General features: G+C 45.7%; 1 protein-coding gene across 1 annotated transcript in view; it reads left to right on the plus strand.

Annotated features, from left to right (window-relative positions):
- The window catches only part of LOC311142329 (UV radiation resistance-associated gene protein-like), a 145389-nt gene that overhangs the window by 30149 nt on the left and 93841 nt on the right, over positions 1-21399 (plus strand). Inside the window, exon 8 of the mRNA XM_084177956.1 lies at positions 10087-10213. Within this exon, the coding sequence (XP_084034082.1) occupies positions 10087-10213 (127 nt within the window). The remainder of the gene's footprint in view (positions 1-10086; positions 10214-21399) is intronic.

The raw sequence follows: 21399 nt of genomic DNA on the forward strand, positions 1-21399 counted from the left end.
AGGCAACGAGTGTCAGCTGGGTGTCTCTGATTGGGAGCCATATTTAACTGCTTGTCTTGCACTTTGTGTTTTGTGGTTTCTTGTTCCTTTTGGTTTGGTATCGAAGGACTTCACGTTTCGTTCTTTGTTTTGATCGTGTGATCTAGTAAATAAATATAAATATGTTCACCCGCAACGCTGCGCCTTGGTCCTCTCTGTTCGACGAGCGTGACAGAAGAAACCACCTTAACCAGACCAAGCAGCGTGTTCAGGAGCCATCGCTGGCAGATCTCCGTGGCAACCTCGACTGGATCAAGCAGCGGGACGAGGAGAGAGGATGGACGTGGGAGGAGATGATTGCGAGTCTGGCAAGAGGGAGGAGAGACCCCCAGGAAATTTTTAGGGGGGGGGCTCACGACGTCGGGCCAGCAGGTGTACGGGTTAGAGCGGTGCAAAGCGTTGGCAGAGAAGGCCGCCAGGTTAGGGGGGCCACTGGGCACAGAGGAGAGGGAAAGTGTGGAGGCACGGCGAGAGGTACTGGGGTGTGTTACCAGTCCGGTCCGGCCCGTTCCTGATCCCTGCGTGGGGCCAGTGGTGTGTGTCCCCAGTACGGTCCGGCCTGTTCCTGCCATTCCCACCAAGTCAGTGGTGCGCGTCGTCAGCCCAGCCCGGCCTGTTCCTGCCATTCCCACCAAGTCAGTGGTGCGCGTTGTCAGCCCGGCCCGGCCTGTTCCTGCCATTCCCACCAAGTCAGTGGTGCCCGGCCTGTTCCTGCCATTCCCACCAAGTCAGTGGTGCGCGTCGACAGCCCAGCCCGGCCTGTCCCTGCTCCACGCACAAAGCCTACGGTGTGCGTCGACAGCCCAGCCCGGCCCGTTCCTGCTCTCCGCACCAAGTCTGTGGTGTGCGTCGTCAGTCCGGCACGGCCCGTTCCTGCTCTCCGCACCAAGTCTGTGGTGCGCGTCGCCAGCCCAGTCCGGCCCATCCAAGCTTCCCGCACCAAGCCAGTGGTGTGCGTCGTCAGCCCTGTCCGGCCCGTTCCTGCTCTCCGCACCAAGTCTGTGGTGCGCGTCGCCAGCCCGGTCCGGCCCGTCCAAGCTCCCCGCACCGGGTCAGTGGTGCGCGTCGTCAGCCCGGTCCGGCTCATTCCTGCTCCCCGCACCAAGTCAGGGGTGCGCTTCGTCAGCCCGGTCCGGCCCGTTCCTCCTCCACGCATCAAGCCAGGGGTGTGCGTCGTCAGTCCAGCACAACCCGTGCCTGGGTCATGTCCGGAGCCGGATCCGCCGCCGAGGCGGAGTGCCCACCCGGTCCCTCCCCTGTTGTGGTTGTTTGGCGCGGCCGGAGTCCGCGCCTTTGGGGGGGGGTACTGTCACGCCCTGGCTCTGGGGACTATGTTATGTTGAGCCAGGGTGTGTAAGTCTATGTTTAATTTTCTATGTTGGTCTGAGTGACTCCCAATCAGAGGCAACGAGTGTCAGCTGGGTGTCTCTGATTGGGAGCCATATTTAACTGCTTGTCTTGCACTTTGTGTTTTGTGGTTTCTTGTTCCTTTTGGTTTGGTATCGAAGGACTTCACGTTTCGTTCTTTGTTTTGATCGTGTGATCTAGTAAATAAATATAAATATGTTCACCCGCAACGCTGCGCCTTGGTCCTCTCTGTTCGACGAGCGTGACAGGTTATTGGGCCTCCCCTTGCCTGGCTACCCAGACTCCTTGCTCCGGCCAAATGCTACGCCACGCCCACAGAGTTTAGTTTCCTCTCCACTATGAGTCTGGATCTGAGTACCTCCCCGACCCTTCACCGAATGCAAACACATTTGGGGCAGTCTGATTGGTCCAGAAACCGATGGGTTGGACCAGACCCAGTACACACGTGGCTTTGGTTAGAGACAATCCAATCGCTGATGACTTTGTTTTGTTCAACTCTCCTCATGCCCCTCGTCACCACAAACGTCTTAAATGATGGCAGTCTCAGACTAAAGTATGTAGTGAACAACAGAGCAGCGGAATAATTTAGTGTGAGTCGTCAGGCTAGGCTACCCCACCTCGTGGGCAAAACATTTTACTGGGCCCCCGTCTTGGCAGCGGAGAGAAAATGTTACTTTTTAAAGTACATTTCCTGCAATTTTGCAATTGGGTGAAGAGAAAATGTTGCAATTTTACAACACATTTCATGCAATTCTACTTATTTGTCCATGACTTATGCCATGTTAATATGATATCTGAGTGAGTGTCTAACAAAATCAATGGGGGGCCCCTGGAGGTCAGGGCCCCTGGGCACATGCCCTGCGTGCCCAGTTGGTATAACTACAAGTTTAGATAACTGGTTGGACTAACTTACCAATCTAAAAATTATTATCTGACATGGCTCATTGAGTGACTGTCAGTGACTGACAAAACAAGGATACCATATCTGTAGGACATGAGTGTAGCGGCAGTCCGAGGAGACTGCTCCAACAGTCTCTTCTTGTTGTTCACCTCAACACCTCAGACAGCTGTCACCCTCCATCTGTCTCTCAGCCTTTTGATATCTAAATGCTGTGTTCTTTACCACTGACTACTTAGCAGCACCCTCAGTCAGTCAGATGATGAAGGCTCACACACAAACACACACACACAGAGCACAATTTCCCTATTGAAACGGGCTTGTGGCTGATACTTCCCCTCAATGAAACATTCCAAGGCTTTTCAGAGTTCACCTAAGCTAATAAATCATGTTATACCTCCTTCAGATCAGCTCCCGCTGCTCTCTCTGTGTACTGTTGCTTAGACCACTCCTTTTAATATAATTTAATTGAGTTAGTGGTTTCAAAAGAGGGGAGCATTGTGTGCATCTTACTCTGAGTCTCCCTCTCTGTGTATGAGTGTTCTCTCTGTTAGTATCTCTCTCTCCCTCAGTCTGCCCATGTCACCTGTTTTCTGTGTGGGATCAAAGAGTGTAGCGGTGAGCCCACCACCACAGCCCACCGTGGCCCTTTCACCCTCTCACCCACACGCTGCCATTGATCTCCAGGGTTACGGACAGGTATTGCCTCTGTCGCTGTTGACTCAGCTGACCAACTGGCTCTTTGATGTCCGGGGCCCTTCAGACAGGCAATACACAGCTCTGTGGCTGTAGGACACGCATGCACGAATGAACGCACACACACACACACACACACACACACACACACTATGCATGCACGCGCAAACACACACACGTACAGTGGCTTGCGAAAGTATTCACCCCACTTGGCATTTTTCCTATTTTGTTGTCTTACAACCTGGAATTAAAATTGATTTTTTGGGGGTTTGTATCATTTGATTTACACAACCTGCCTACCACTTTGAAGATGCAAAATAGAAAACTTAAGCGTGCATAACTATTCACCCCCCCAAAGTCAATACTTTGTAGAGCCACCTTTTGCAGCAATTACAGCTGAAAGTCTCTTGGGGTATGTCTCTATAAGCTTGGCACATCTAGCCACAGTCAAAACTGCTCCAGCTCCTTCAAGTTGGATGGGTTCCGCTGGTGTACAGCAATCTTTAAGTCATACCACAGATTCTCAATTGGATTGAGGTCTGGGCTTTGACTAGGCCATTCCAAGACATTTTAAATGTTTCCCCTTAAACCACTCGAGTGTTGCTTTAGCAGTATGCTTAGGGTCATTGTCCTGCTGGAAGATGAACCTCCGTCCCAGTCTCAAATGTCTGGAAGACTGAAACAGGTTTCCCTCAAGAATTTCCCTGTATTTAGCGCCATCCATCATTCCTTCAATTCTGACCAGTTTCCCAGTCCCTGCTGATGAAAAACATCCCCACAGCATGATGCTGCCACCACCATGCTTCACTGTGGGGATGGTGTTCTCGGGGTGATGAGAGGTGTTTGATTTGCGCCAGACATAGCGTTTTCCTTGATGGCCAAAAAGATCAATTTTAGTCTCATCTGACCAGAGTAGCTTCTTCCATATGTTTGGAGAGTCTCCCACATGCCTTTTGGCGAACACCAAACGTGTTTGCTTATTTTTTTCTGGAAACAATGGCTTTTTTCTGGCCACTCTTCGGTAAAGTCCAGCTCTGTGGAGTGTACGGCTTATAGTGGTCCTATGGACAGATACTACAATCGCCGCTGTGGAGCTTTGCAGCTCCGTCAGGGTTATCTTTGGTATTTTTGTTGCCTCTTTGATTAATGCCCTCCTTGCCTGGTCCGTGAGTTTTGGTGGGCGGCCCTCTCTTGGCAGGTTTGATGTGGTGCCATATTCTTTCAATTTTTTTTATAATGGATTTAATGTTGCTCCGTGGGATGTTCAAAGTTTCTGATCTTTTTTTATAACCCATACCCTGATCTGTACTTCTCCACAACTTTGTCCCTGACCTATTTGGAGAGCTCCTTGGTCTTCATGATGCCGCTTGCTTGGTGGTGCCCCTTGGGACTTTCAGAACAGGTGTATATACAGTTGAAGTCGGAAGTTTACGTACACCTTAGCCAAATACATTTAAACTCAGTTTTTCACAATTCCTGACATTTAATCCTAGTAAAAATTCCCTGTCTTTGGTCAGTTAGATCACCATTTTATTTTAAGAATGTGAAATGTCAGAATAATAGTAGAGAGAATGATTTATTTCAGCTTTTATTTATTTCATCACATTCCCAGTGGGTCAGAAGTTTACATACACTCAATTAGTATTTGGTAGCATTGCCTTTAAATTGTTTAACATGGGTCAAACATTTCGGGTAGCCTTCCACAAGCTTCCCACAATAAGTTTAGTGAATTTTGGCCCATTCCTCCTGACAGAGCTGGTGTAACTGAGTCAGGTTTGTAGGTCTCCTTGCTCGCACAAGCTTTTTCAGTTCTGCCCACACATTTTCTATAGGATTGAGGTCAGGGCTTTGTGATGGCCAATACCTTGACTTTGTTGTCCTTAAGCCATTTTGCCACAACTTTGGAAGTATGCTTGGGGTCATTGTCCATTTGGAAGAACCATTTGTGACCAAGCTTTAACTTCCTGACTGATGTCTTGAGATGTTGCTTCAATATATCCACATAATTTTCCTTCCTCATGATATTTTGTGAAGTGCACCAGTCTCTCCTGCAGCAAAGCACCCCCACAGCATGATGCTGCCACCCCAATGCTTCACGGTTTGTATGGTGTTCTTCGGCTTGCAAGCCACCCCCCCTTTTTCCTCCAAACATAACAATGGTCATTATGGCCAAACAGTTCTATTTTTGTTTCATCAGACCAGATGACATTTCTCCAAAAAGTACGATCTTTGTTCCCATGTGCAGTTGCAAACCGTAGTCTGGCTTTTTTATGGCGGTTTTGGAGCAGTGGCTTCTTCCTTGCTGCGCGGCCTTTCAGATAATGTCGATATAGGACTCGTTTTACTGTGGATATAGATACTTTTGTACCTGTTTCCTCCAGCATCTTCACAAGGTCCTTTGCTGTTGTTCTGGGATTGATTTGCACTTTTCGCACCAAAGTACGTTCATCTCTAGGAGACAGAACACATCTCTTTCCTGAGCAGTATGACGGCTGCGTGGTCCCATGGTGTTTATCCTTGAGTACTATTGTTTGTACAGATGAACGTGTTACCTTCAGGCGTTTGGAAATTGCTCCCAAGGATGAACCAGACTTGTGGAGGTCTACCATTTTTTTTCTGAGGTCTTGGCTGATTTCTTTTGATTTTCCCATGATGTCGAGCAAAGAGGCACTGAGTTTGAAGGTAGGCCTTGAAATACATCCACAGGTACACCTCCAATTGACTCAAATGATGTCAATTAGCCTATCAGAAGCTTCTAAAGCCATGACATCATTTTCTGGAATTTTCCAAGCTGTTTAAAGGCACAGTCATCTTAGTGTATGTAAACTTCTGATCCACTGGAATTGTGATACAGTGAATTAAAAGTGAAATAATCTGTCTGTAAACAATTGCTGGAAAAATTACTTGTGTCATGCACAAAGTAGATGTCCTAACCGACTTGCCAAAACTATAGTTTGTTAACAAGAAATTTGAGGAGTGGTTGAAAAACAAGTTTTAATTACTTCTACTGTATACTGAGATCATGTGACACTTAGATTGCACACAGGTGGACTATATTGAACTAATTATGTGACTTCTGAAAGTAATTGGTTGCACCAGATCTTATTTAGGGGCTTCATAGCAAAGGGGGTGAATACATATGCACGCACCACATTTCCGTTATTTATTTTATACTTTTTTTTATGTATGTCCATTACATGAAATCCAACAAAAAATACATTTTAAATTTCAACAAAATAGGAAAAACGCCAAGGGGGATGAATACTTTTGCAAGGCACTGTAGGTGTGCATTTGCTCACACAAACTCACACAAACATACATACACACACACACACACACACACACACAGGTACATATTCGCATGCACACACACAGACTACATACAGCTCACACACTTATTTTTGCTCACACACATTGGCCACATCCTACCTGTCAACTCTGGCACTTGCCAAAAGGCTACAGGAGAGCTGTGGTTCGTGCCAAAGGTGGTGGTGGTTAACACGCGAGCTGCAGCATTCCTGCACTACATATGGGCTCCGACACTCAGGGAGATGGAGGCTTTATCTGGTCTGTCTGAGTGACTGACACCCTCTGTGTTCCTACAAAAGCCTCATAAGACCTCGATAAGAGGCCTATCAGCGTTTGCTATGATCCTGGCTGCGATCGCCATCTCTCTGTGTGTGTGTGCATGTGCTTGCGTGCGGATACCACATGCTGCTCTAGGCAACTGGCAAAATATAGGCTCTCTAAATAACAAGGTTAAAATTCCTGGTGGGTCTGAGGATGGAAGAATGCTGGACTGATTGGGACTATCATATCAAGCAGCCAGACTGGGAAAGGAGAGAGCTGCTCAGGCAGCTAACTCTCTCTCTGGCCTTCATTAACCTCCTTCTTGGCGGTGGATTAAAGGGTGTTTGAGATGGAGGATGAGCGCTATCCCTCTATCCACCATCCCTCTCTCTCTCCTCTTATCTTCCCCACCTATGTGCTCAGCGAAATAACTGTTCTTCATTTGGGGTAGTACATCCAGGGCTGGAGGGGTCCTCCCAACAGGTCTTAAATGAACCCCAGATAGAGGCTGCTGTTAGGGGCTGCTGTTAGAGGCTGCTGTTAGGGGCTGCTGTTAGGGGCTGCTGTTAGAGGCTGCTGTTAGAGGCTGCTGTTAGGGGCTGCTGTTAGAGGCTGATGTTAGGTGCTGCTGTTAGAGGCTGATGTTAGGTGCTGATGTTAGGGGCTGCTGTTAGAGGCTGATGTTAGGGGCTGCTGTTAGGGGCTGCTGTTAGAGGCTGCTGTTAGGGGCTGCTGTTAGAGGCTGCTGTTAGGGGCTGCTGTTAGAGGCTGCTGTTAGGGGCTGCTGTTAGAGGCTGCTGTTAGAGGCTGCTGTTAGGGTCTGCTGTTAGAGGCTGCTGTTAGGGTCTGCTGTTAGAGGCTGCTGTTAGGGGCTGATAGGGAGACACCCTGTGGTGGCTGGACATGTTGACTAATGACCTGCATACTGAGGGCTCTATCCAGGTCTACCCAGGCCGTGGAGCATGTGGTGAGCTAGATGTCACCCGACACTCAGCGTTAGCTGGGGAGGGAGAGTCATCTGGTGTTGATGTGTGTGACCCTGAATCTCCTTCTCCCCACACCAAAAGGCTGCTAGGATGCGTATGGTGTACTGTACAATTTCTGAGATGGTACCACATGTATCACCTCCACAATAGTTTGTCTCTCATGATCATTTCTCATATGCCCCTTCCTCCCCCTCCAATCGAGAACATTTGGAAGCCATCTGGACACACGCACAAACACACAGCTCAGCTTCACTCTTACTGCTCTGACAGTCTGCAGTGTTTGATATGGTGATAGACTGTGACTTCAGGCTGTGTTAATACCCTCACAGGGCTATAGGGCTGCCCATTCATTCACAGCTGGATTCAGTCTGTTTGTCCACTCAGATGTAATCAGAGTCTTATGTTTCACTGGCCCTGCCCCCTCCATCACCCCTGTGCCCTGCAGTTCCTCCCTCAGACATGATCAATCTACAGCCAGCTGTCTGTTTATCAGCCAGGGAAGAGAAGGGGTTAGTTCAGTTCAGCACTCATCATGGACTCATCGTCTTCTACCTGGCCTGGCATGGCCTTGGATGGTTAGGACTGTCATACGATGCCTAACTGTAACTCAATGCTCCCCTCCCCACCAAGAGGGTGAAGTTAAGAAGACAAGGCTGTTGGATAGTCTGAAGCTGTCAAACGAGAAGAGTTGAATCCATCTCTCTGAACACTGCTAAGAGGATGCTCCCTCTTCCTCTTAAGACTCTCTGACTCCAGCCTTGCTAAAGCCCTGCTAAAGACTAAGCCTGTCTTTACAAACACACTCTTTCGGTGTAAGAGAGAACGCCAGAAATTAGGTTTGTCACGATACCAGTATCATGGCAAGGAAACAAAATCTGAAGCGGATTGTCACCTAGAGTCACATTTGTTTATTTTGCAAGCTATGGCACCCACAATTTTACATAAAGTAGGTTTTTATAGGACCATAGAGTTTAGTCTAGTTTGTGTTTTTCTTTTTTTGCCATGGAAAATCTGGTATCGGAGTATTGCGATACGGGTATTGTGACAACCTTATCAGAAATGATGAAGATCCCGTCAGGACAAGTCTGTTCGATAGTCTGCAGCTGACAAATGAGTGAATAGGTGATGTTGGTGCTCACTCATCCTCCTCTCCTCTTAGACTCTGACTCCAGCCCTGCTAAAGCCCAAGCCTCTTTATATACAGCCTTCAGTGTAAGAGAAAAGGGCAGAAGTGAATAAGTCAAGACGTGGCAGCTAAGGGCCCAGCCTTTCCTCTCCTGACTACAGTCAGCTTCGCTCCAGGTCTTAGTGAGGGTTCAGCCACAATGTCAGTCCCAGAATGAACCCTTCACAAAGCCCACCCAGCCTAACCCATCGGTACGGATTACTACCTCCACAAACACACAACTTCTATCAGATAATACTTTGCTGCCTAACACCCTGGTCCTTCACACCAGTTAGTGTGGTGTTGTCTCTCTCGCTTGGCAGTGACCTTATCTCACTTTTGGCCTCTGCATGAGGGCAATTCCATAGTAACGGAATTTCACTTTAAAATGGTTACAAAACACATTTCCAGGAAGAACTGTGCAGATACAAAGTTTGGTAAAAGGATAAAACTGAGGGAGATTTTACCGTAATTCTGTTACATTTGTACATTTACATTTTAGTCATTTAGCAGACGCTCTTATCCAGAGCGACTTACAGTTAGTGAGTGCATATATTTTTCATACTGGGGCTGTTACCAAATTGTATCTGCACAGTTTTTCCTGGAAATGTTTTCATTTTTTATTTACTGTGTCAATAGTTCAAAGTTGTCATTGTGCATAGAGTTGTATGGTTTGTTAAACTTTTAAATCAATGGTTTTTGTTTGTTTCTCCGATTTCTCTGGTGAAGGCTTTTGTAGGGGTTGTTTTGAAAGACCTTGTTTGAGGCCCCACCATAGAGATAGATAGAGGACTCATCTTTGTATCTGTGCCATTATAGCATCTGTGACGGCATAGGCATCGCCATTGAGGCAATCTCCATTTTGAAGTAGTCAATTTTCTTCTTCACGATTGACTGATCCATCCTTATGACCAGGTTGGAATTGACTTCAACAGGAGGGATCAGCCAATGAAGTTGGAAGTCCCACTCAGTTGAATAAATTAAAATGGTGGAAGCACTCAATGGCGCTGCCCATGCAAATATGGCCTTTTGGCCACTTGAGGCCTCTATCATTCTCTGTGGAGCCCACTTGTCTTCGCTCATCCAGTATTGACAGTGTCTTTTGGGTTAGTAGAGGCGTATTGAATGAGTTCGTTACGTGATTGGCCCTAGATTACATGGTTTGTTCTGAGGGACCTAATGGGGATATGGTGATGGGCTGGGATAATTAAAAGCATTGCTGTGGTGAATCACAACATGTATTCTCTCTTTCTCTGTCTCTTTCTGTTTGTACTTCCTTTTTCTCTCCCTCGATATTTCTTCTCTTTTCTATCACTTTCTTTTCTATTTTCTCTCTCTCTCTCCTTCCCCCTCTCTGTCTGCAGAAGAAGGAGCGGGAGTGTATGCAGCTGCGTCTGGGGACGCTACGCAGTGAGCTGGAGAGACAGAGGAAAGCGCTGGGTCGGGAGACAGACCTGCGGCAGAAGGAGAGAGCACAGCTTCAGAAGAAAGGTACATGGAATTTGGAGTTACACCTCAAGACACAATAGACAGGTATTTCCACAAGGCCACGAGGTATTCCAATTTCAAATTGCATACAGTGTGGGGACTGGGGGTCCATATGGGATTGTATTCCTAATACGTACCTTACACAGGGTGCGTCCTAAACAGCACCCTATTCCCTATATAGCTCACACTACTTTGGACCAAAAGTAGTTCAATACATAGGAAATATGTGGACACTTGGAACGCAACCCACAGCCTCTGAGACAGGTACACTTTGGGTCAGCCAACTGCTGTTCTTGGTGTGCTCTACTGTATTTTACTGCATATTCCCGCTCCAAACATTTACAGTAGAGTACGCTACAGCACCTCACACACAGGAAACCTCTTTCACTGTTGAACGTCTGGAGGCTATGAGTCACTCCACCACAGTGACTGTTTTTCCCCTGGCCGTGTGACACTTTCAGACAGAGAAATGTCTTTGCCGGCCAGCCAAGTTGTCCTACCAGGGCCGGTAAAGTAAATCGTTAGCCTTTTATGGTGTCATTGAGCCAATTATATGGGTTGAATAACTGCAGGTTGTATCATGTCTGGGATTGGTGGGTTTGTTTTATAGGCCAGTTTACTGCTGCGTATCTGTTATGTCCACAGGGAAATAAAAAACCTAGCAGAGTTCATATTCAACACCACCATACCATGATGGACACGCACAGACAGGTTCATACATGCTCATGTACGCACACACGCACATACTGTACACATGTCTCTGTCTCCCTCTCTCTCCCTCTCTCCGTCTCTCTCTCTCCCTCTCCGTCTCTCTCCCTCTCCGTCTCTCTCCCTCTCCGTCTCTCTCTCTCTCTCTCTCTCTCTCTCTCTCTCTCTCTCTCTCTCTCTCTCTCTCTCTCTCTCTCCCTCTCCGTCTCTCTATCTCTCTCTCTCTCTCTCTCTCTCTCTCTCTCTCTCTCCCCCTCTCTCTCTCTCTCTCTCTCTCGCTCTCTCTCTCTCTCTCTCTCTCTCTCTCCCCCTCTCCGTCTCTCTCTCTCTGTCTCTGTCTCCCCCCTCTCTCAATTCTCAATTAAATTAAATTTGCTTTATTGGCATGACGTAACAATGTACATATTGCCAAAGCGTACTCTGGATATTTACAATATTAACATAATTAAAATAATAATAATAATTAATATTGTCAACGGGACAACAGTAACAACATTAACCAAGGGTCAAAATAACCATTGAACAATAACAATATAGTGGACATGTGCAGGTTGGTTGGTCTGTCAGACACTGTCCCTCATTATTTTTATTATTATTTTTTTATTTTTATTTTTGTCATTTAGCAGACGCTCTTATCCAGAGCGACTTACAGGAGCAATTAGGGTTAAGTGCCTTGCTCAAGGGCACATCGACAGATTTTTCACCTAGTCGGCTCGGGGATTAGAACCAGCGACCTTTCGGTTACTGGCACAACGCTCTTACCCACTAAGCTACCTGCCGCCTCATCTTATGGCAGGCAGCAATGTAGTGCGCTGCCAACCCACAGCTCTCTGCGTCCTCCCCCAACAGGACGGGTAGCCTATTCTCATCAGAGAGGTCTTTGAAACCTTGAAAAACTGTTTCGAATTTGGGGAAATGACACTCTGTTTTATATGGTTGCACAGCCTTTCCTCTACAGGGAGCCAGGTTTTCCTGTGTCTACCCTTCTCAATGGCAAGGCTGTGCTCACTGTGCCTGTACTTTGTCAAGGTTTTTCTAAGGATTTGATCAGTAACCATGGTCAAATAGTTAGCCATGGTGTAATGTCGATTTAGGGCCAGATAGCACTACATTTTACTTTGTGCTTGTGTTTCCCTATAAGCAATGTAGTTTTGTTTTGACTGTGTTGTAATTTGGTTTATTCTGATTGATTGGATGTTTTGGTCCTGAGGCTTCAGTGTGTTAGTAGAACAGGTTTGTGAACTCAGCCCCAAGATCATCTGAATGAGGTGACTCTTTTCTTTGCTCAGCTCTTGTCATTGCAGGGCTTGGTAATGATATCAGAGGGGGTCACTGCATTTTAGATGTTTCCAAAACTTAATTGCAATTTTTTGAGTTTTTATTATTAGTGGATATTGGCTTAATTCTGCCCTGCATGCATTGCTTGTAGTTTTCCTCTGGACATGTAGGAGAATCTTACAGAACTCTGCATGCAGAGATTTCAATGGGGTGTTTGTCCCATTCAGTGAAATCTTGTTTTGCAAGTGGACCCCACACCTCGCTGCCATAAAGTGCAATTGGTTCAATGACACATTCAATTAATTTTAGCATAATTTTAGTAGGTATTTCAATTTGAATTTGTTTTTTAATGGCGTAGAATGCCCTGCGTGCTTTCTCTCTCAGTTCATTCACTGCATCATTAAGGTGTCCAGTTGAGCTTATTTTTTAAACCTAAGTAATTGTAGTGTGTGCTGTACTCTATATATTTTGTACCAATTGAGAACTTTGGTCTAATTCCCTGAGATCTGGATCTCTGGAAAATTATTATTTTAGTATTTTTGGGGTTTACTGCCAGGGCCCAGGTCTGGCAATACTGCTCTAGCAGGTCCAGGCTCTGCTGTAGGCCATGTGCTGTGGGTGATGGCAGGCGTAGGTCATTTGCGAAGAGATGGCATTTAACCTCTGAATTGTGAAGACTAACACCAGGGGCTGAGGATATTTCTAGAATAGTGGCCAATTCGTTGATGTAAATATTGAAGAGTGCAGGGCTCAGATTGCAACCCTGGCGTAGGCCCCGCCCCTGGTTAAAGAATTCTGTTATTTTCTTGCCAATTTTGATGCTGCACGTATTGCCAGTATATTGATTTAATTATGTCATATGTTTTGCCCCCTACACCACTTTCAAAAACTTTGTAGAACAGTGCTGTATGCCAAATAGAATCAAATCCTTTTTGGAAGTCAATAAAGCAAGCGTACATTTTGGTATTATTTTGGTGGACATGTTTATCTACCAGGGTGTGTAGGGTGTAAATATGATCGGTTGTGCGATGTTTTGGCATAAATCCAATTTGGCTTTTACTCAAGACATTGTGCTTATTAAGGAAGTTTAGAACTCTTACATTTATAATACTACAGAAAACCTTCCCCAGGTTACTGTTCACACCAATGCCTCTGTAATTGTTAGGGTCAAATCTTTCTCAGTTCTTAAAGATTGGGGTTATGAGTCCTTGATTCCAGATGTGAGGGAAATAACCTACACTCAGGATCAAATTAAACAGTTTTATTATAGCCAATTGACATTTTGCACTAGTGAATTTGAGCATCTCATTTAGGATGCCATCAGGTCCGCATGCTTTTTTAAATTTGAGGGCCTGAAGTTTCTTATAGAGCTCCTGGTCAGTAATTGGGGAGTCCAATGGATTTTGATTGTCCTTTATAGCTTTTTCTAATCCATTCAACTTCTCATGAATTTGGCATTGTTCTGCGTTTGTGTCAATTTGAACGGTGTTGTAGAGTGTTTAAAATAGGTTGTCCATATGTCACCATTTTGTATCGCTAATTCCTCTTGTTTGGATCTTTTTTCAGTTTTTTCCAATTTTGCTAGAAGTTGTTTGTGTTTATGGACTCCTCAATTAGTGTCAGCTGCTTGCTGTTGTACTGTGCTTTTTTGGTTCTGAGTGTATGTTTATAGAGTTTTAAAGTCTGACAGGAATGAAGGCGTAATTCACCATTATTTGGGTCTCTGTGCTTTTGGTTTGAAAGTGTTCTAAGTTTTTTCCTTATAATTTTACAATATGCATCAAACCAGTTGTCATCTGTGATCTTTTTTGTTTTGTTTTTTATCAATTTCAGTTGTGCTTTTTTGCCGTTTGCCTGAATATATAGTTGATGTTTTTTACTGCTAGATTGATGCCTTCTTTACTGTGAGTGAATGTGGTATCCAGAAAGTTATCTAAGAGTGTTTGGATATTTTGGTTACTGGTTGCTTTCTGTATTTGTTTAACAGCAGGGTATAGTAGGGTGGGTTCTGAGAGGACTTGGGGGGACTAAGGCTCTGATGGATCCAGGCTCTGTGTTTGGCCAAGGGGCAGGACACCATGCTAGCTTCTGATAATGATTGGCTGGCCGTCTGCACTGCAGCACACCATCCCTGCACACAGTGTTCATAACCTCCAGGCTCACACACAGTAAGGCAACCAACATGCACACACAGACACTACAAGGAGGGGTCAGGGAAAGGTTGTCTTTGTGTCCCCGTCCTGACTAATGGCCCTTCATCCTCTGTCACCACTCAGACCACTGCTGGAGGGAAATCCTGGCCACAAATTGAAAATGTCCTTTGTGAAGAGAGGACAGGTGCTTATTTAAACTAACAAGGAAAAGTACCTGGTAGAGGATAAGACCAGGTTAGGTATGCATGGTTTCCATGGTAACACACCCAGTCACCTGACTCACCTCAGTAAACTACTAGGACCAGAGAGCCTTGTCATCATCTCCAGTCTCTGTCCCCCCCCATGCTACCTACTAGGCTACATCATATTGAGCTTTTCTGAAACAGTGTCGGAATCACGTCTGTTTCCGATCCTCATTCCTTTCTGTGAAATGACTGTTTTTCTGACGATCCCCTTTACTGTCAAAACAAATGGGGGTAAAACACAAATATACAGTACTTGTAGGGGGTGGCGTGTGTGTGTGAGCGTAGTGATGGGATGGGGGTGTCATGAGTATTGTGTAATATGGCCACAGGTATGTGATGAATGCTATGAAGCTGGTAGACACTGTGTGTGTGTGTGTGTGTGTGTGTGTGTGTGTGTGTGTGTGTGTGTGTGTGTGTGTGTGTGTGTGTGCGCCATGCTTGGCCACTATTGACTGTGTGAAGATACAGCAGATAGGAGAGCACTAGGGTAAGTTATCATCTTGATGACAGGTTAACAGGCTGTCCAATGGCCGCTGATTTTCTATGATGGTGAACTGCATGCATCCCTGTGTGTGTGTGTGTGTATGCATGTGTTGTATGCATGTGTAAGAGGCCTGAGCAGAGCTGTAATTCTTTGCTGAGACAAAGCCCAGAGAAAACTGAACATTATTTTAACCTTAACCCCCACAGTCTTCTGCTTAATCATGCTGTCACCATTTTTTAAAAAAACTCCTACTTCTCCTCTGCTTTTCAACGTCTTTCTTTCCCCCTTTAGAATGAACGGGCTCAGAGGGGTCACAATTTCCTCTCACCTAATTTTACCCTCTATCACCTTGAGCAGACGTTATAAATTAGGGCAGTAAAAAGTCTTTATCGCGGTTATTAACAGTAGTTATTTTCACTCTCTGCCACGGCACCGAGGCAACTGAAGGCCAATAAACGTCAGTGGTGGAGTTAGTTACCCCCACATCTCTCGCCACTTTATAAACCCTGACTCTTAACTCTGGGTATCTATCACTTCAACACACTGGACTTAGCTCAGCGCTCTGGACCCCACACTAAACCTATCAACATTACACCCACAGTCACCAGCTCCCTCAGCTGCACAGCGGCCATGTTGAGTTATTAAGGCGAGAGAGGGCGACTGTGACTGACAGTCTTACTAATGAGTGATAGAGTGGTATTACTGGACTGGAGGGGGCCTACAAGAGCTAGTAAGAGCAACTTGAGAGACACCTCTCATTCTCTTGTTATTTCTCTCGCCCTCTCTTTCAATCTCTTTCTGCCTTTCTCTCTCTCTCTCTCTCTCTCTCTCTCTCTCCACACGGAGAGCATGAGCAACCTTGTCTCTGAAGGGAGAACACAACAACATTGGAGAGTGGTGGAAGATTAACATCTCTAAAGCTGTGTGACATAGCCAAACATAGCACCACAGGGTAGCCCTCAACACACACACACACACACACACACACACACACACACACACACACGTTTTTACACAGTCTTTATTTGTTTTAGTTTGGCAGCAGACGCTTGATGCTTAGGAGACTGGGATGGGTAGTAGTGGCGTTTACATAAAAGCCAGGGCGAGCACAGGGCCTATGCAGGTGAAGGGGGACTTTAGAACACTGTTTTCAAGTCTTCGCTTAAATCAAAAGGGCTGGCTAATCTGCTCCGTCCCAGACAGTATCCGTCTCATCATTCCTAATCTGATGAAGACCCGAACCTCCCCTTCGCTCTTCCTCCATGTACCCCATCTATATCCTCCCTTCCACCCCGCTTTGGTGTTCCTGTCTGGGCAGACCAGCTTTGATAGGTAACATGCAGTGGAAGGGCTGGTCATTTGAACCATCTGCGTTTGAAGTTGTGTGTAAAGACGAGTGTGTATTGGAGCCACTCTAGCTGTTCTCCTTTCAGCCTGTCAACAGTGATGTACATGAGATGGGATGGTTGGGATGGAGTTGGGGTTTGTATCGATGCTTCTCTTTATTTGACTAAATCTTTATTTACAAAAGTAAAACAAATCCTGCCATCATTATTCATGTGTAGCACTTTTATGTGCTGTGTGTGGGGAGGAAATGTTTTTTTCCTGATCAAAGTAGCTGTATGAAGTTACCAGTGTTTAATGGAGAATTTCTACCAGCATGTTACATGTGCAACCAGAGGAAAGAAAACTCTAGACCACCTTTAGTCCACACACAGAGACATGTACAAAGTTCTCCCTCGCCCTCCATTTGGCAAATCTGACCATAATTCTGATTCCTGCTTACAAGCAAAAACTAAAGAAGGAAGTACCAGTGACTCGCTCAATACAGAAGTGGTCAGATGACGCAGATGCTAAGCTACTGGACTGTTTTGCTAGCACAGACTAGAATATGTTCCGGGATTCATCCGATGGCATTGAGGAGTATACCACCTCAGTCACCGATTTCATCAATAAGTGCATCGACGACGTCGTCCCCACAGTGAGCGTACGTACATACCCCAACCAGAAGACATGGATTACAGGCAACATCCACACTGAGCTAAAGGGTAGAGCTGCCACTTTCAAGGAGTGTGACTCTAACCCCGGACGCTTATAAGAAATCCCGCTATGTCCTCCGACGAACCATCAAACAGGCAAAGTGTCAATACAGGACTAAGATTGAATCCTACTACACCGGCTCCTATGCTCGTCGGATGTGGCAGGTCTTGCAAACTATTACAGACTACAAAGGGAAGCCCAGCCGCAAGTTGCCCAGTGAAACGAGCAGACCAGACGAGCTAAATGACTTCTACGCGTGCTTCGAGGCAAGCAACACTGAAGCATGCATGAGAGCACCAGCTGTTCCGGACGACTGTGTGATCATGGTTTCCGTAGCCGATGTGAGTAAGACCTTTAAATAGGTTAACATTCACAAGGCCGCAGGGCCAGACGGATTACCAGGATGTGTACTCGAGCATGCGCTGACCAACTGGCAAGTGTCTTCACTGACATTTTCAACCCGTCCTTGACCGAGTTTGTAATACCTAAATGTTTCAAGCAGACCACTAGTCCCTGTGCCCAAGAACACCCAGGTAACCTGCCTAAATGACTACCGACCTGTAGCACTGACGTCTGTAGCCATGAAGTGCTTTTAAAGGCTGGTCATAGCTCACATCAACACCATCATCCCAGAAACCCTAGACCCACTTAATTTGCATACCGCCCCAACAGATCCACAGATGACGCAATCTCTATTGCACTCCACACTGCCCTTTCCCACCTGGACAAAAGGAACACCTACGTGAGAATGCTATTCATTGACTACAGCTCAGCATTCAACACTAGTGCCCTCAAAGCTCATCACTAAGTTAAGGACCCTGGGACTAAACACCTCCCTCTGCAACTGGATCCTGGACTTCCTGACGGGCCGCCCCAAGGTGGTAAGGGTAGGCAACAACACATCAACACGGGGCCCCTCAGGGGTGCTTGATTAGTCCCCTCCTGTACTCCCTGTTCACCCTTGACTGCATGGCCAGGCACGACTCCAACACCATCATTAAGTTTGCCGACGATACAATGGTGGTAGGCCTGATCACCGACAACGATGAGACAGCCTATAGGGAGGAGGTCAGAGACCTGGCAGTGTGGTACCAGTACAACAAACTCTCCCTCAACGTGATCAAGACAAAGAAGATGATCGTGGACTACATTAAATGGAGGGCCGAGCACGCCCCCATTCTCATCGACAGGGCTGTAGTGGAGCAGGTTGAGAGTTTCAAGTTCCTTGGTGTCCACATCACCAACAAACTTTCATGGTCCAAACACACCAAGACAGCCGTGAAAAGGGCACGGCAAAGCCTATTCTCCCTCAGGAGACTGAAAAGATTTGGCATTTGTCCTAAGATCCTCAAAGTTCTACAGCTGCACCATCGAGAGCATCCTGACTGGTTGCATCACTGCCTGGTATGGCAACTGCTCAGCCTCCGACCGCAAGGCGCTACAGAGGGTAGTGCGTACGGCCCAATACATCATTGGGGCCAAGCTTCCTGCCATCCTGGACCTCTATACCAGGCGGTGTCAGAGGAAGGCCCTAAAAATTGCCAAAGACTCCAGCCACCCTAGTCATAGACTGTTCTCTCTGCTACTGCACGGCAAGCGGTACCGGAGTGCCAAGTCTAGGTCCAAAAGGCTTCTTAACAGCTTCTACCCCAAGCCATTTTTTTATTTTTATTTCACCTTTATTTAACCAGGTAAGCCAGTTGAGAACAAGTTCTCATTTACAACTGCGACCTCGCCAAGATAAAGCAAAGCAGTGCGATAAAAACAACAACAACACAGTTACATATGAAATAAACAAAAATGTACAGCCAATAACACAATAGAAAATAGAAAATATATATACAGTGTGTGCAAATGTAGTAAGTTATGGAGGTAAGGCAATAAATAGGTCATAGTACAATATAATTACAATTTAGTATTAACACTGGAGTGATAGATGTGCAGAAGATGATGTGCAAATAGAGATACTGGGGTGCAAATTAGCAAAATAAATATCAATGTAAATAACAATATGGGGATGAGGTAGTTGGGTGGGCTAATTACAGATGGGCTGTGTACAGTAAGTAAGCTGCTCTGACAACTGATGCTTAAAGTTAATGAGGGAGTTAAGTGTCTCCAGCTTCAGAGATTTTTGTAATGCATTCCAGTCATTTGCAGCAGAGAACTGGAAGGAATGGTGGCCAAAGAAGGTGTTGGCTTTGGGGATGACCAGTGAGATGTACAGTGCTATGAAAAAGTATTTGCCCCCTTTCTAATTTTCTCTACTTTTGCATATTTGTGATACTGAATGTTATCAGATATTCAACCAAAACCTAATATTAGATAAAGGGAACATAAGTGAACAAATAACACAACAATTACATATTTATTTCATTTATTTCATAAACAAAGTTATGCAACACCCAATTCCCCTGTGTGAAAAAGTAATTTCCCCCTTACACTCAATAACTGGTTGTGCCACCTTTAGCTGCAATGACTCCAACCAAATGCTTCCTGTAGTTGTTGACCAGTCACTGTGGAGGAATTTTGGCCCACTCTTCCATGCAGAACTGCTTTAACTCAGTGACGTGTGGGTTTTCAAGCATGAACTGCTCGTTTCAAGTCCTGCCACAACATCTCAATTGGGATTAGGTCTGGACTTTGACTAGGCCATTCCAACACTTCCAATTTGTTGCTTTTTAGCAATTTTCATGTAGACTTGATTGTGTGTTTTGGATCATTGTCTTGCTGCATGACCCAGCTGCGCTTCAGCTTCAGCTCACAGACGGATGGTCTGACATTCTCCTGTAGAATTCTCTGATACAGAGCAGAATTCATGGTTCCATCACACCACCACCACCACGCTTGACCTTTGGTATGATGTTCTTACTGTGGAATGCAGAGTTTGGTTTTCGCCAGGCATAATGGGGCCCATCTCGTCCAAAAAGTTGACTCAAGTTTGCCAAAAAGCACCTGGATGATCATCAAGACTCTTGGAAGAACGTTCTATGGACAGATGATTCAAAAGTATATTTTTGGACGACATGGTTCCAGTAATGCCTTACCAAAGGCCAAGCATGGTGGTGGTGGTGTTATGGTTTGGGGATGCTTTGCTGCCTCAGGACCTGGACGACTTGCCTTAATAGAAGGAACCATGAATTCTTTTCTTTATCAGAGAATTCTACAGGAGAACGTCAGATCATCCGTCTGTGAGCTGAAGCTGAAGCGCATCTGGGTCATGCAGCAAGACAATGATCCAAAACACATTTTTGGAATGGCCTAGTCAAAGTCCAGACCTAATCCCAATTGAGATGTTGTGGCAGGACTTAAAAAGAGCAGTTCATGCTTGAAAACCCACACGTCACTGAGTTAAAGCAGTTCTGCATGGAAGAGTGGGCCAAAATTCCTCCACAGCGACGTGAGAGACTGATCAACAACTACAGGAAGCATTTGGCTGGAGTCTTGCAGCTAAAGGTGGCACAACCAGTTATTGAGTGTAAGGGGGCAATTACTTTTTCACACATAACTTTGTTTATGAAATAAATATGTAATTGTTGTGTTATTTGTTCACTTATGTTCCCTTTATCTAATATTAGGTTTTGGTTGAAGATCTGATAACATTCAGTATCACAAATATGCAAAAGTAGAGAAAATTAGAAAGGGGGCAAATACTTTTTCATAGCACTGTACCTGCTGGAGCGCATACTATGGGTGGATGTTGCTATGGTGACCAATGAGCTAAGATAAGGCGGGGATTTGCCTAGAAGTGATTTATAGATGACCTGGAGCCAGTGGGTTTGGCGACGAATATGTAGTGAGGGCCAGCCAACGAGAGCGTACAGGTCACAATGGTGGGTAGTATATGGGGCTTTGGTGACAAAACGGATGGCACTGTGATAGACTACATCCAATTTGCTGAGTAGAGTGTTGGAGGCTATTTTGTAAATGACATCGCCGAAGTCAAGGATCGGTAGGATAGTCAGTTTTACGAGGGCATGTTTAGCAGCATGAGTGAAGGAGGCTTTGTTGCGAAACAGGAAGCCGATTCTAGATTTAACTTTGGATTGGAGATGCTTAATGTGAGTCTGCAAGGAGAGTTTACGGTCTAACCAGACACCTAGGTATTTGAGTGTCCATAAGACTGCTGAACAGCTAATCAGCTACTAGGACTATTTGCATGGCTACTAGGACTACCCCCCCCCCCCCCCGTCTATCTACATGTACATATTAGCTCAATTACATCGACTAACCTGTAGCCTGTAGCCCCGCACATTGACTCTTGTTTTTCTTAAAACTGCATTG

The sequence above is a fragment of the Coregonus lavaretus genome (assembly GCF_964263955.1).
Source record: "Coregonus lavaretus genome assembly, chromosome: 15".
In the NCBI taxonomy this organism is placed as follows: domain Eukaryota; kingdom Metazoa; phylum Chordata; class Actinopteri; order Salmoniformes; family Salmonidae; genus Coregonus; species Coregonus lavaretus.